This window comes from Pongo pygmaeus, chromosome 8 (assembly GCF_028885625.2).
Source record: "Pongo pygmaeus isolate AG05252 chromosome 8, NHGRI_mPonPyg2-v2.0_pri, whole genome shotgun sequence".
NCBI lineage: Eukaryota > Metazoa > Chordata > Mammalia > Primates > Hominidae > Pongo > Pongo pygmaeus.
In genome coordinates, this window is record NC_072381.2 from 102776055 (window position 1) to 102791379 (window position 15325).

The following is a 15325-nucleotide window of genomic DNA, read 5'->3' on the forward strand; positions in this document are numbered from 1 at the left end:
TGTCTCAGCCTCCCGAGTAGCTGGGATTACAGGTGTCCACCACCACGCCTGGCTAATTTTTCTATTTTTAGTAGAGACGAAGTTTCACCATGTTGGCCAGGCTGGTCTTTAACTCCTGACCTCAGGTGATCCACCCGCCTCGGCCTCTTAAAGTGCAGGGATTACAGGCGTGAGCCACCGCACCCAGGCAAGGAATGTCGTTTCTATTGTGCTCACTCCCCTTCCTGGCTGCCACGGCCCCATTACCCTGTAGAATGTTGCTAAGGAAGGAGTCAAGGAGGTCCTCAGCATCAGCCCTCAGCACAGAGCGAGACAAACACGCAGTCAGGGAGTGGAGGGCCGCCAGGCCCTCTGCCTCCACCCGCTCACTTGCCGTCTGGAACACCTGTCAGGGAGGGATCCCATGGCTACTGAGGTGAGCCTGCACCAGATGAGACCCCACCATCCACTGCCTATTTCCTTGTTGGAAAGGGGAGTGAGAACCTCTAGGACACAGAAATGGAAATTAACACCCCAACTGAGTGTCTTCTCAATTGGTGTGTTCTTACCAAGTCCTTAGTCACACTCAGGACAGAGACACATACTTTGAGAAACAGAAAGCCAACTCTGAGCAGTGGCTCTGCTCACCTTTCTACTTACCATGGTGCCAGAGGCACCATGGCCTGCACTCCTTGCCACAGAAGGACAAGAAGTGGGTAATGTGCAAAGGTGATCAGCTGCTCTTACCAAGCAGCTGACCGTCACATAGGGACTCTCTCTCTTGTCATTCAACTAGAATTATGTCCCCCTACTTGCCTCCTGAATAACCAGGCATTATACCTTGGCCCTGGGGATGACAGAGGGAAAAGGACAGGATGTATTATTTCCCCTCATGCCTGACAATTGAGAGTTAACAGTAGTGAGTTTATCTGAGTGACACTCACCTCTCTGCGGATAGAAGCCCAAAGGCTGGGGAGGAAGTCCTTCAGTTCCTTCTGTCCATACACAGCACAGCAAGCATTCTGCCAAGGAAACCGCTGCTATCAGTTATGTACACACTCAGACACCCTAGGATGTGCAGGTACCTCAGCATAATGGCACCTGAAGGAGCCCTGGTCTCAGCAGAAAAACCAGTTAAGATTTTTAACAGTCCTACTCAGGGAACAGAGAAGTAGGAGATAACCCTGGTTGATAAAATAGAAGCCTAAAGAGGGAGTCCTAGTCAGCCTTTCCTCAGTTACTATGGGATGGGACATGACAATATGCAGCTGGGGGCTTCAGGTCGACACAAAGGCCCAAATCCTGGGTATCCTCTTCTGAGGCCCATGAACTGTTCCCTGGCTATTCAAGAATCTATATCCTTTAGTACCCAACTTGTCAAAAGGTAGCTGGGTCCTGCAAGGAGAAAAATCACTCACCAGAGTCTGTAGAGAATCCAACTTGGCGCTCAGAACCTCAGAATCCACTTTTTCAATCAACAGGGGCAGCAGAAACTGTGGGACAGAAGGAAGATCTTAAGCCTGAGATGGGTGGTGTGTCAGTCACATCAAGGTCAACCATGTCCTTGCCATTAGTTCCCAAAAGCAGGTACTACATCAAGGAGCTGTACTCAAGTCAGGAGCTATGACTGTAAGCTAACCTTCCTGCCAAGCAGTGACCAGAGCCCCACTACCTCAAAAACAGGCAAGATGACAAAGTTACAGGATTTTAAAAGACAGCACCATATAGGGATTGGGTTTATTTATTTTATTTTTTTGTGTAGCGGGGACGAGGTCTCCCTATGTTGCCCAGGCTGGATTTGAACTCCTGGGTTTAAGTGATCCTTTCCACTCAGACTCCTCCCGAGTAGCTGGAACTATAGGTGTGTGCCACTGAATCCAGCTCTGGATTATGAAGAGATGGTAAAGTTTTCTACATCGAAGGTCTGAAGATACCTGCCACACAAGACACTTGCAGGGTGTCATGCCCTAAAATGTATACCAGATCTTTTTTTCTCCATGCTTTTACTGCTCTTTCTTCAGAGCCTTCTATGGGCAGAGGCTATATACCCTAACCTTGGCTAGACCCACCTCAGCGAATCGTGGTGTAGAAGCCAGCACAGCACGAAGACTCAGGATGAGGTCTTCTCTCTGGATACCATGGGGATCATTAGGTGGCTGGAAAAGGGAGAAGGGCTGTGGGTTTGTGTAACATTTCAGACCACCTTGAACACAGGCTCGAACCTGGTAACCCTGCAGAACAGGGTGATACTCATACCCAACAGGGAAGATAGTAAGATAATGAGGCCCCAGCAAGAAGACTTGCTTGATCTTAGGTATTCCTTGGGAACTTTTGTCTTTAGGCATTTTTTAAAATCTGATTACACATTTTCTATCATTTCACCACTCAGAAATAAGCATGCTTAACTTTCTGGTGTATTCCTTTCTTCTCTGATATATATTGTTACTATGTGCTAGTATATACTGTTTCCATATAAAATATATATATACTTAAAAATCATTTTGTACATGTGGTTTTTAAGTTTTTTAACTTAACACATTAAGAACATTTTTATGGTATTATTCTTTCATAGCATTAGTTTTAGTGGCTATGATTTCATTTTGTGGTTGTACCAGTTTATCTAAATAATTCCTTGTTGATGGACATTTCCATTTTTTTCACCCTTATAAAAAGCTGTAATTCTGAAAACAGAAAGCCTTGATGGTTTCTGTACCAAGACGACAGACTGAAAACATAAATCAGGTTTTCCTTTTCCTCTTTGCAAACTCCACCAAAAACATAGTAAAAGAAGGGATTTACTATTTTTTTTTTTTTTTTTTTGAGACAGATTCTCACTCTGTCACCCATGCTGGATTGCAGTGGCTTGATCCTGGCTCACTGCAACCTCCACCTCCTAGGTTCAAGTGATTCTCATGTCTCAGCCTCCCAAGCAGCTGGGGTTACAGGCGCGCCAACATACCCTGCTAATTTTTATATATTTTTTGTAGACATGGGGTTTCATCATGTTGGCCAGGCTGGTCTGGAACTCCTGACCTCGAATGATCCACCTGCCTCAGCCTCCCGAAGTGCTGGGATTACAGGCGTAAGCCAGCGAACCTGGCCTGTTTCTGTTTTCATGATTGGACTTTGGTAGAAAAGACAAAACTGTGGAATTCTCTTATAAAGTAACAAAAAGACAGAGGTACAAAATAGAAAACAAAAGGTCAGAAAATCAGAGGTCCAACAAAAGATTAATGAGAGTTCCAAAATGAACAGAGAAAAGAGAGGGGAAGAAATCATCAATTAAAGAATTCAAGAAAAATTTACAGGACTAATGGACACGAGTTACCAGATTGACAGGGCCTACTAAGTACCCAACACAGTGCATGAAATAGACCAATACTAAGGCACATCACTGTGAAGTTTCAATATATTGGGGTGAACCAAACATCAGTTTCTAGAGAGGAAGAAAAAAATGGTAAATACAAAAGTTTATGAAACAGAAGAAATTCAAACTTCTCCACAGCAAATGAAAACTAGATAACTAGGCTTATTTATTTATTTGAGATGGAGTTTTGCTCGTTACACAAGCTGGAGTGCAATGGCACAACCCTGGCTCACTGCAGCCTCTGCCTCCAGGATTCAAGCGATTCTCCTGCCTGTCTCCCGAGTAGCTGGGATTACAGGCGCATGCCACCACGCCCGGCTAATTTTTTTGTATTTTTAGTAGAAATGGGGTTTCACCATGTTAGCCAGGCTGGTCTCGAACTCCTGACCTCAGGTGATCCGCCTGCCTTGGCCTTTCAAAGTGTTGAGATTACAGGCATGAGCCACCACGCCCAGCCAATAACTAGATTTAAATGTAGCAATGCCTTCAAAATCTTAGGAGAAAATAATTTCCTTTTTTTTTTTTTTTTTTGGTGACTGAGTCTGGCTCTGTCTTCCAGGCTGGAGTGCAGAGGCATGATCTTGGCTCAATGCAACCTCTGCCTCCCCAGCCCAAGCCATCCTCCCACCTCTACCTCCCGAGTAGCAGGGGCTACAGGCTCGACCACCACGCCCAGTTAATTTTTGTATTTCTTATAGACAAGGTTTTGCCATGGTGCCCGGGCTGGTCTTGAACTCCTGAGCTCAAGCAATCCACCTGCCTCAGCCTCCCAAAGTACTGGGATTACAAGCGTCAGTTACTGCACCTGGCCTCTTTCTCAGGTGCAATCATAGTGCACTACAGCCTCAAACTCCTGGCCTCAAGTGATTGTTCTGCCTCAGCCTCACAAGTAGCTGGGACTGCAGACATGTGCAACTGCATCCAGCTAGAATTCCCTCTTTATTTATTTATTTTTTTTGAGATGGAGTTTCACTCTTGTTGCCTAGGCTGGAGTGCAACGGCGTGATCTCAGCTCACTGTAACCTCCACCTCCCAGGTTCAAGCAATTCTCCTGCCTCAGCCTCCCAAGTAGCTGGGATTACAGGTGCCTGCTACCACGCCTAGCTAATTTTTGTATTTCTAGTAGAGACGGGATTCCACCATGTTGGTCAGGCTAGTCTCGAACTCCTGACCTCGAGTGATCCACCTGCCTCGGCCTCCTAAAGTGCTGGGATTACAGGTGTGAGCCACTGCGCCCAGCGTAGAATTTCTATTCTTGAATTACATGCCCGTACTGTCAAAAATGAGAGAAAAGACTGAAGACATTTTAGGCTTACAAATCTAAAAATTCTCACTTCTTCATACATTCTCTCAGGAAAATACTAAAGGAAGTACACCACCAAACTGAGGGGGTAAACCACAAAATGAGGAATATGTGAACTTAGGAAACAGGAGATCTGATCCAAGAAAAAGGATAAGGGAATCTAGGATGATGGTGAACGAAGATCCAATATCTACTCTGCATTAGGAGTAAAAATCAACCTGTTGACATTGTTTGGCTAAGAATGGTTTTAACATTTTTAATGTTTGAAACAAACCAAAAGAATATTTTGTGACAAGTGAAAATTATATGAAATTCAAAGTTTAGTGTTGATAACAAAAGTTTTATTGGGATATAGCTACTGTAGCTGTTCCTGTGTCTAAGGCTGTTTTTGTGCAGTAACAGCAGAGTTGAGAAGACCATATGACCCACAAAGCTACTGTCTGGCCTTTTATAGAAAAAGTTGGCCAGGCATGGTGGCTTATGCCTGTAATCTCAACACTTTGGGAAGTCGAGGCAGGTGGATGGCTTGAGCCCAGGAATTCAAGACCAGCCTGGGCAACATGGCAAAATCCTGTCTCTACAGAAAAATACAATTAGTCGGGAGTAGTGTCGTGTGCCTATGGTTCCAGCTACTCGGGAGGCAGGGGTGGGAGGATCACCAGAGTACCAGAGTCCAGGGTGGTGGAGGCTGCAGTGAGCTGTGATGGTGCCACTACACTCCAGCCTGCCTCAAAAAAAAAAAAAAAAAAAGGAAAGAAAAAGTTTGCCAACGTCTTCTTAGAGTGAGCATATAAGCATAGTGAAGAAACTGAACCTTAAACTCATCAGATCCACTATGATGGCACACAATACTGATTTGTGGCTGGATATGTGGCTCACACGTGTAATCCCAGCACTTTGGGAGGCCGAGGCAGGTAGATCAGTTGAGGTGAGGAGTTCGAGACCAACCTGGACAACATGGCAAAACCCCATCTCTACTAAAAAATATTAAAAAAAAATTAGTCGGGCATGGTGGCACGTACTGTAATCCCAGCTATTCAGGTGGCTGAGGCACAACAATCACTTGAACCCCAGAGGCAGGGGTTGCAGTGAGCAAGGATTGTGTTACTGCACTCCAGCCTGGGCAACAGAGTGAGACCCTGTCTGAAAAACAAAACAAAACAGAACAGAACCAACAACAATAAAAACCCTGATTTGTAAGACAATAAAGAATATTTGTAACTCAAATAGTTACACTAAAGCCAAGTGCCTCTGTTTTAATTAATATCTTGATAAGAGCTTTCTGTTTCTGATAGACTGCAGTGCAGAACAACATACAAAAATCTGCTTGAATGAGAGAAACCTTCCTAATATTATCTATAAGTTTATTTTGCCTAGATTGTCTCTGTGAAAATAAACAGCTGTGAACAGTGATTGTTTCTAATGGGAAAATGGACAGTAGCAGTAAAGGGGTATGAAAGAAGTTTAATTATCTACCCTTTAAATGCTGAATCATGCTCATTGTATAACCTTTCAAAAAAACGGATGAAATACTGTTCCTCTCCCCCAAATTATAAATGCACATATTCTTTGACCTAGCAATTTCTTTTACGAATTTATTCTATCATTATATCCATATGTGTGAAAGTTGTAGCACTGCTCATAACAGCAAAAGATTAGCAACAATCCACAGAGGACTAGTGAAATTAATTCGTTATTTCTGGCCAAAGGAATATTATGCAGCCATAAAGAATGAAAGAGCTAACTTATATACTGACATGGAACACTCTCCAAGACATAGTGTTCAGTGAAAAAAGCAAAGTACAGGAGAAGTGTGTGTGTGTGTGCACGTGCCCACATGTGCACACACTGATTTTAGGGGGTGGTGGTAAAGCATTTGCTTACATATAGATGAAAAAGCTCTGTAAAGATACAAACATAACTGATAACTTGGTTGATTATGGAGAAAAAAAGATGGTAGGGAGATTTCTCACCCTTTCGGACTTTGAATCATAATCATGTGAATGAATTACCTTTTCAAAACCAACACAAAACACAAAATAAAACAAAGTAAAGGCTGGGCATGGTGGCCCATGCCTGTAATCCCAGCACTTTGGGAGGCCAAGGCAGTTGGATCACGAAGTCAGGGGTTCAAGACCAGCCTGGTCAAGATGGTGAAACCCCATTTCTACTAAAAATACAAAAAAAATTAGCCGGGCATGGTGGCGGGAGCCTGTAATCCCAGCTACTTGGGAGGCTGAGGCAGAGAATTGCTTGAACCCAGGAGGCAGAGGTTGCAGTGAGTTGAGATCGCACCACTGCACTCCAGCCTGGGAGACAGAGCGAGACTCCATCTCAAAAAAGCAAAAACCAAACCAAAACAAAAAAAAAAACCACACACAAAAAACCCAAAGTAAAAACAGAAGAATGTGGTAGCTGAACCAGGATCTGTCAAGATTTCAAGGGTATAGGGTTAGAATAAGAATTGTGATTATGAAAGAGATGAAAAGATTCATTTCAGGAGAGAGATGGTCCCCAGTAACATAATGTCAACTGAAATAAGCTGGTAAGAAATTTCCTACAGCAAAGATGGTGGTGTCATTATAAAGGCAGTGAGAGTCAATATGCTGTTTGGCATGCTGCAATAGAATGCCTTTTATTTCTTTCAAACCACTAATGCTTGTAGCACACACACCCACACGGTGATGAAACTCTTGAGTATTTGGCAGTAGAAGGGAACTCAACTGCAGAGTGGGAGGAAGGCCCAAGAGGGTCAGAGCAAATACCTTCTCTACACTGTGCACAATTGTGCCTTCTTTGTTTTGTCACTTTGTTTCTATAGCCTGAGATGCCCTGTCCAACTCCAGAATCATATCTTATGCATCCCTCACAAACCAGCTGAAATCATATCTTAACTGTGAAGTCAGTTCCTGCCTACTCTAGCTCACACGGAACTCTTGTCTTCTCTGAACAGCTATAGTACTACTCATTTTCCTACCTAATCTCCTATTGTTACTTAAATGTTTCAGCCTTCAAGGGCAGGGACAGTGTTTTGCAATCCTGTAGCCTTCAGCACTAAATACAGTGTTAAGGAGCTTAAGAATTCCCCCCAATACATGCTGCTTTGAATCATTCCTCATATGTCAAATGCTTTTCCACTTCCTAGTTTATTAAAATATAAAATAATGAGGGCAGGGATGTCTATTTTGGTGACCTGTACCCTCAGTGCCCAGAACAGGGCTTGGCACATAGCAGATACTCAACAAATATATGATCAAACAATGAAGGTGCTACTTACAGGGGTAAAATCGATAGGGAAATAACAGGATGTCACTTCAAACAACTCCTCCACAAAGGGTCCTGTGGCGACAGAGAAAAAATGAGGTTGGTTTATTAGCTTCATTCATCTGATAAAGCTCCAATGAGCTAATCATGGCTACCACGATATACCCAGGCTATAGTCCCTGGAGATGAGGTCATGGACGATGCGGAAGGCCACCAGAAGATTACGGGGATCCTTTTCCCCATCCATCACCTGGATGAAGCCAAAGGTGAAGTCAGCTCCTAGGCTCTTTAGCTCTGGGGAGGAGAGAATAAGGTTACTATACTGTCCCACAGCACAGAAAGTATGGGCTTTCTCCTAGCCTGTGTTCTCCCTCTGCTATCACTGCCTCCCCTTTCTCTTCAGGGCTGACCCTTTTTCCATTCCAAGAAAGTACTCAGTGAAGAGATGTGCAACAATATACACATTGCTGTGGAGGTAAGAATTTAAAACACTGGCTCAAACAAACTCTACCCTTCCTTTACTTTACTGGGGAGGGAGCGGACCCCCCCTTTCCCTTTATCATTCTCTCTCAGGATACCAGCTCTTCTATATAACCCCAGGTAAAATGAGTCCTACTAATAGGGGAAAAAGTAGGATGTGCTTGCTTTTGACATTTCCCAGAAAGCTCTGCCTCTTACCTTCTTCCCGGGTTCGCATAAAATTGGTGATGATATTGTAGACTGTGTGTCGGTCCACCTGTGGCAGGGACTTGGGGGTCGGGGAGAAAGAAGTGAAGAAAATGCTCAAAGAATACCTCAGCTGACACAGCTAGTTCCTGCTTCATAATCTCTAAGTGAACAGTGCTCTTTATACCAGTATAAGATCAATCTAAGAGAAACTACAGAGAAAGGGTATGGCTATTGACTCAGCAGCACAGCAGTGGTGCCAATAATTCAAACCTGCCTGATGGATGGATGCCTTACTTTCTGTAGGTATAAGAGGACACAGGTCAGATCTAATGGCATGCACCCCTCTCCTTGTCCAATAACAAAGATGAGCATATAAACATGCTGAAGAAGAGCATATAAACATTCACAGGATCCAAAAGAATTCAGAACTTAGAAGGCAATAATTTTTGCTATTGAATCCCAGTTATGTCAAGGGGTGGAGAGAGAGGAGAATACCAACATGACTGTTATCCCTCACCTGTACATGCACTTCCTGGAAGATGGCTTTAAGCACAGAAACAGCCAGCCCTGGGGGCAGGGCCACACACAGGCTCTGGGGGAGAGGAGAAGGTATGTGAACACTGAAGGAATTGCAGCATGGCCTCTAAGACACAACCCTACAACAGGCCTAAATAGCTACTGTAAGAATCACAGCATCCTGGTTGAGGAAGAAGCACTAATAGTGAGAATCTTTCTCAAGCTGATGAGTTCTCTGCAGCTCTTTCCAGCTGGCTCTGGTTTCCAGTCCCCCAAAGTACACTTTTACTCTGTAGAGGGAAAACAGAAGTAGAGCTGGTAACACTAATTTAGTCCCACACTTGGGCACCTGCTCCTCAGCATGTGAACCATCACACCCAAAGCACAAGGAGAGAACTAGACAAGGGCTCCCTTGAACAAAGTTATGTAATGAAATGAAGGAGAACTCACAAGTGCCTTCAAACCCTGCAGGACAGATGGGATCACAAGATGATGGTCCTTCAGCCGGTTCTCATAGAACAGTATCAGGTGTACCACTGCACAAACCAGATTCAGCCATTAGTTGACATAGGCACGAGAAGGGCCCAACAGCTTTGTTCCTTCCCTGAGTCTATAACAGTTGTTTCTGTTTGGGTTCCACTACAAATTTTCTCTTTCACCAAGAGACATGTCCTATGCCTTCCCATTTGAAGGTAGACACCTGATCAGTTGGGAAAATAGGGGAACATTTCTTAATATCCATTCTCATACAGGTCCACAGTAAAACCCATTCTCAGCCCAAAACTGCCTTTCTACAGAACTAGAGTTCACAAATTTTTTCCTAAAGGGTCGGACAGTAAATATAGGCTTACAGGGTATGGTCTCTATCCCAACTACTCAATTCTGCTGTTTTAACAAAAAAGTAACATAGACAACAGGGAAATAAATGAGTGTAGCTATGTTCCAATAAAACTTTATAAAAACAGATGTATGATGTGTTTTTTTTAATGTGTGACATCTTATAAATTATTTTTTTCTGTGTATATATTTTTAAAGTTATATAGATGATATTATACTAAACACAAACACCCACACACATATACCCCCAAACAGGCTGTAGGTTGGGCATGTGGTGCTTGCCTACAGGGAGGCTGAGGTGGGAGGATCATTTAAGCCCAGGGGTTTAAGGCAAGCCTGAGCAACACAGTGAGACCCTGTCTCCAAAAAACAAATAAAAGGGGTTCCCTCTCTCGGCTTGGGAGCCCTCCCTCCCTCTGCCTCTATATAGGGAAGATTCTTCCTTCTCCCTTCCTTCTTGCCCCTTCTTGCCTATTAAACTCTCCACTACTTAAAACCACTTCATGTGTGTCGGTATCGTTTTATCTAAACCAGCATGAGGACCAAGAACCCTGGTGTTCCTCCACTCATTGGAGCCGTATCATTTTGGTGTGTTGGCTGGGAAAGGAAATTCGTTCATCAGACTGAAGCAATCAAACTCCAAATGGTACTGTAAACTGAACCACACATCGACACGCCATTCTTCTGAGGACCCTTGGATCAACCCCAGGAGGGGCCCTTGCTGCTGTTCCCCATTCGATGCCCCTTTTCAGTAGGAAGTAGCCAGAAGGAGTCATCACCCCAGACCCCCTAACAGCAGTTAGTGTGGCATCTCTACAGGGGGGAATGTTGTAGGAGTTATTAAGAAATTATTATGTGCTGCATTTGCCCCTTGAGCCAGGTGGATGTTTACTGTGTGTTATATAACTTCCTGGCTCCTTCACTGAACATGCCTAGTCCAATATTTTTCCCCAGTCACTCACATCCTGGGATCCAGTGTATAAATCCAATATCATATGTCTTGTGCATAATTCTTCCAAAGGATCTTATTTTGTGAACTATATCAGTAGTGTACATTACCATATAACATAAAAACATCTACATATAAACAATGCAACCAACTATCCAAGTGTTATATCAACTAAAACCCCCAATAAACCTTGAACAGTTAAGAAAAAAAAAATTATTTTAGGCAGGTAGAGAGGAAAAGGGGTCCTTGGGAAGTTTTTGTTTTTAAAAGCATCTCCAGAAAAGTTTCTTGTAAAGCCCTGGCTCTTAGTGCCAGGCCGCAACCTTTGATATGCAAATGAAAGCCATTAGAAACTGGGTCTACCCAAATATGGCGATTCCCATGGCCTTCCTGCCCTTTCCCCACGTTCCTGGCAACATGGCCACCCCGACGTATCCCCACATGTGTAGAATATCATGGTGCCCTGCATTTGCATATTAAAAGGCTAGGGTAGGAGGGCCAGCTTTTTTGCCGGCTATGTGAATGACATGCCTAGTCAAACCAATCCACCGAGCCCTATGCAAATCAGACACCGCCTCTTCCAGCTTCTGGATATATTACCTAGCTGGTATCTGTGGCAGGCGGAGTTCCCTCTCTTGGCTTTGGAGCCCCGCTCTGTCTGTCTCTGTACAGCGGAGCTTCTTCCTTCTCCCTTCCTTCTTGCCCCTCCTCGCCTATTAAACTCTCTGCTCCTTAAAACCAAAAAAACCAAAAAACAAAACAAAAAAACCAGGCTATAGTTTGCCTACCCCTGCTATACAAGATAAATAAGTTGCTGGCCTTTTTCCCCCTCAGGACCTTAAAGCATGCTGGTATTTCATTACTTTTCCTCTTTACCTATGAAATACTGCTCTGTTCATTTTATGGAGTGGGAAAAATACACTGAAAAAACAGTCTAAGGCTACATTTCAAATCCATGTGTCTTTTTTTTTTGAGATGGAGTCCCGCTCTGTCATCCAGGCTGGAGTTCAGTGGTGTGATCTCGGCTCTCTGCAACTTCCATCTCCCGGGTTCAAGTGATTCCTGCTTCAGCCTCCCAAGTAGCTGCAGGCGCCCGCCACCATGCCCAGCTAACGTTTTGTATTGAAATCCATGTGTCTTGTGTCTCAATTCTAATCATCTCTGCCACATATACCAGTGAGGAATGAAGACCTTGAATTAGTAGTTCATAGATACTTTAAGCCCTCCCTCCCTGCCTGTAAAGTTGGCTTGAATAGACATGGGAGACCTGGGCTCAGCAATCCAGGAAGACATTCCTATCAGTGACACCAGTACCTTCCTTCTCCAGGAGCAAGGTGTGACAGTGGAGTAGCACCTGTGACAAAAGCTGGATTCCTCGTGCCCGAGTTCGGGGTTCTGGATTCTCTAGAGAGGACCTGGGGGAAAACAGGATAGAGAGAGCCTGCAATTACCCAGTTCAAATGTTTGAAGAAATAAATATTTTACATTAGTCATACTCACCCCCTGGGCATGGAAGCAGAGCCAAGCCCTGTTAAGAGTAAAAACAGCCCAGGAAGGTGTTCCTGAGGTAATGGCATTACAGATACCAGTAAGGACAGAAGGCTTAAGAGCGATCCTCAGACTGATGTGCCATCATTTAGAGGCACACTTGACACCAAGAGCCAACAGAGGTTTCTGCTTCCAGGTACCCCAGCTTGGCACCTAATAAGCACTGTGCTTACTCTTTTCTCCCCAGTGGTATGATTGTGACATTCCTCTGAAATACAGCTTAGCAGCTACCCACAGGGTTTGAGAGATGATTGGCAGCTGCAGCTTCCACCAAAACAAGGAGAATACGTGTATTTTTATAAATTAATGCTAAGGAAAAAAAATTGCTCAGAATCACCACCAAGTTTCTAGGGTAAAAGAAAACATGAAAAACCAAAACTTTATAACTGGAAAGTTACAAAGTAAGATGTCCAGAATATAGCTTTAACTAGTTAACTAGGTAGGATTATTGATATAGGAGAAGCTGGACTGAAGCAACAAGGAAGTGACTTATCCTCAAAATTGCTCTACGGAGATTATACTGAAACATACTAGAAATAATCTAAGCAGGAACAAGCAGAAAGTGGAAGAGTTCTGGCCATGACAGTTGTATTGAACCTCAAGGGTAAGAGTGTATATAACTAAGAGTAAGGGGACAAAAATAAGGTCACTCTTAACAGGATCCCCAGGATAAAAACCTGTAGAAAGGTTTCTACTCAGGAAGTAGAAAACTGTGCATTCAGGTTGGGTGTGGTGGCTCACACCTGTAATCCCAGAATTTTGGGAGACAGACGAGAGGATCACTTGAGCCCGGCAGTCGCAACCAGCCTGGGCAACATAGTGGGACCCTGTCTCTACAAAAAATACAAAAACTTAGCTGGGCATGGTGGCACAAGCCGATAGTCCCAGCTACTTGGGAGGCTGAGGTGGGTGGATGGCTTGGGCCCAGGAGATCGAGGCTGCAGTGGGCCACGATCGCTCCACTGCACTCTAGCCTGATTAACAGAGTGAGACCCTGTCTCAAAGAAAAAGAAAAAAAGAAAACTACGCATTTGGAGAATTTAAAAATGGAACAAGGCACACAAATGCTCATAGCAGCATTATTAGGAATAGCCAAAAAGTGGAAACAATCCAGATGTCCGTCCACTGATAAATGATTAAATAAGATGCATATCCATAAAACGGGAATATTATTCAGCAAGAAAAGAAATGCAGAACTGATGTGTGCTGCAACATGGATGAACCCTGAAAACATGCTAAGTGAAAGAAGCTGGCAACAAAGGTCACGTGTGTGATTCCATTTATATGACATTTCCAGAGTAGGCAAATCCATAGAAGACAGAAAGTAGATTAGTGATTGCTGGGGGTTGGGAAGAAGAGGGAAGGGGAAATGACTGCTAATGGGCGTGGGTTTCTTTCTGGAGTAATGAAAATGTCCTCAAAATGACTGTGCTGAGAATTGCACAAATCTGTAAATATACTTTTACAAGTCATAGAACTGCACATTTTAAAATGGTGAACTTTATGATATGTGAATCATACATCAATAAGGCTGTGTGTGTGTGTGTGTGTGTGTGTGTGTATATATATATATATATATATATACACACACACACACACACACATATCTTTTGAGATGGAGTCTCGCTCTGTCACCCAGGCTGGAGTGCAGTGGCATAATCTCAGCTCACTGCAAGCTCTGCCTTGCGGGTTCACGCCATTCTCCTGCCTCAGCCTCCCAAGTAGCTGGGACTACAGGCGCCCGCCACCACACCCGGCTAATTTTTTGTATTTTTAGTAGAGACGGGGTTTCACCGTGTTAGCCAGGATGGTCTTGATCTCCTGACCTCATGATCTGCCCACCTCGGCCTCCCAAACTGCTGGGATTACAGGCATGAGCCACCGCGCCTGGCCTATATATATTTTTTGATGGGGGTCTCACTCTGTCACCTGGGTTGGAATGCAGTGGCATGACCTGTTTACCGCAACCTCCACCTCCCAGACTCCAGTGATCCTCCCACCTCAGCCTTCCGGGTAGCTGGGACCACAGGCGCATGCCACCATACCTAGCTAATTTTTTGTATTTTTGGTAGAAACAGGGTTTCACCTTGTTGCCCAGGCTGGTCTTAAACTCCTGAGCTCAGCCAATCCACCTTCTTCGGCCTCTCAAAGTGCTGGGATTACAGGTATGAGCCACCGCACCCAGCCAATACTGTACTGTTTTTTTTTTTTTAATGGACCAAGGCTACCACAATGTGAGCAGAAAGGCCAAATAGTCTGTTATGTGGAAGAAATGTGTAACAGTGACTGTGTTTTTTAATTTCCCCCAATTTTCTAGTTTTCTGTTTTAGAGGACATGCTGTCACAATTAACAACTCTTACTAACAAGACTTGTCAATTTAAATGGTCTATACCAATTATGAAATATGAGGAAAGTAGGCATTAGACTACAAACACATACTTCCTCTAAGTGCTTAGAATCCCAAGCTGTAACACTGCTTCATCAGCTGTTTCCCAAAGCCTTTCCTCCTAGTAGGGATCTGCAGCAGGGTCAGCCTCCTGGGAACTCCCCACACAGGGCCCACAGCTTGTTCTAAGTCAGGTCTAGGCAGGCTAGCATCCCATGGAGGTAGGTGGGTCTACAGATGCACAAATGAATCAACAACAGCTGATGGCCTTCAACCACGTACCTCATCCCAAAGCCGTGGGCTGTGCCAGGAGTTGATGTGGCCTACAGGCTGTGTGCTCCCAAATACTAAAGAAGCCTCAGCCAGATAGCATAAAACTTTTTTCAGGAGAAACAATTCAAACATACAGGCTTAGACTGAGGTACTAATATGGAAGGGGGCTGCTGGGCTACAGGACAAATTCAGGCTCCAGGAAAGCAGCAATGCGCAAAAGTAACTTTTCAGAA

The 15325-nt window shown here is 44.1% G+C and overlaps 1 protein-coding gene across 4 annotated transcripts in view; it reads right to left on the bottom strand.

The window, feature by feature from the left end:
* MMS19 (MMS19 homolog, cytosolic iron-sulfur assembly component) overlaps nt 1-15325 on the bottom strand; it is a 40227-nt gene that overhangs the window by 10398 nt on the left and 14504 nt on the right. For 2 of the 4 annotated variants that reach the window (XM_054435433.2, XM_054435434.2), the window contains exons 3-12: nt 12199-12299; nt 9549-9634; nt 9100-9174; nt 8592-8661; nt 8079-8207; nt 7927-7988; nt 2049-2135; nt 1398-1472; nt 924-1001; nt 247-385 (exon numbers count right to left, since the gene is read on the bottom strand). In XM_054435433.2, the coding sequence (XP_054291408.1) occupies nt 247-385; nt 924-1001; nt 1398-1472; nt 2049-2135; nt 7927-7988; nt 8079-8207; nt 8592-8661; nt 9100-9174; nt 9549-9634; nt 12199-12299 (902 nt within the window). Of the gene's footprint in view, nt 1-246; nt 386-923; nt 1002-1397; nt 1473-2048; nt 2136-7926; nt 7989-8078; nt 8208-8591; nt 8662-9099; nt 9175-9548; nt 9635-11484; nt 11616-12198; nt 12300-15325 lie in introns of those variants that run through there. The other 2 variants (XM_054435435.2, XM_063670059.1) reach the window with 2 other exon arrangements.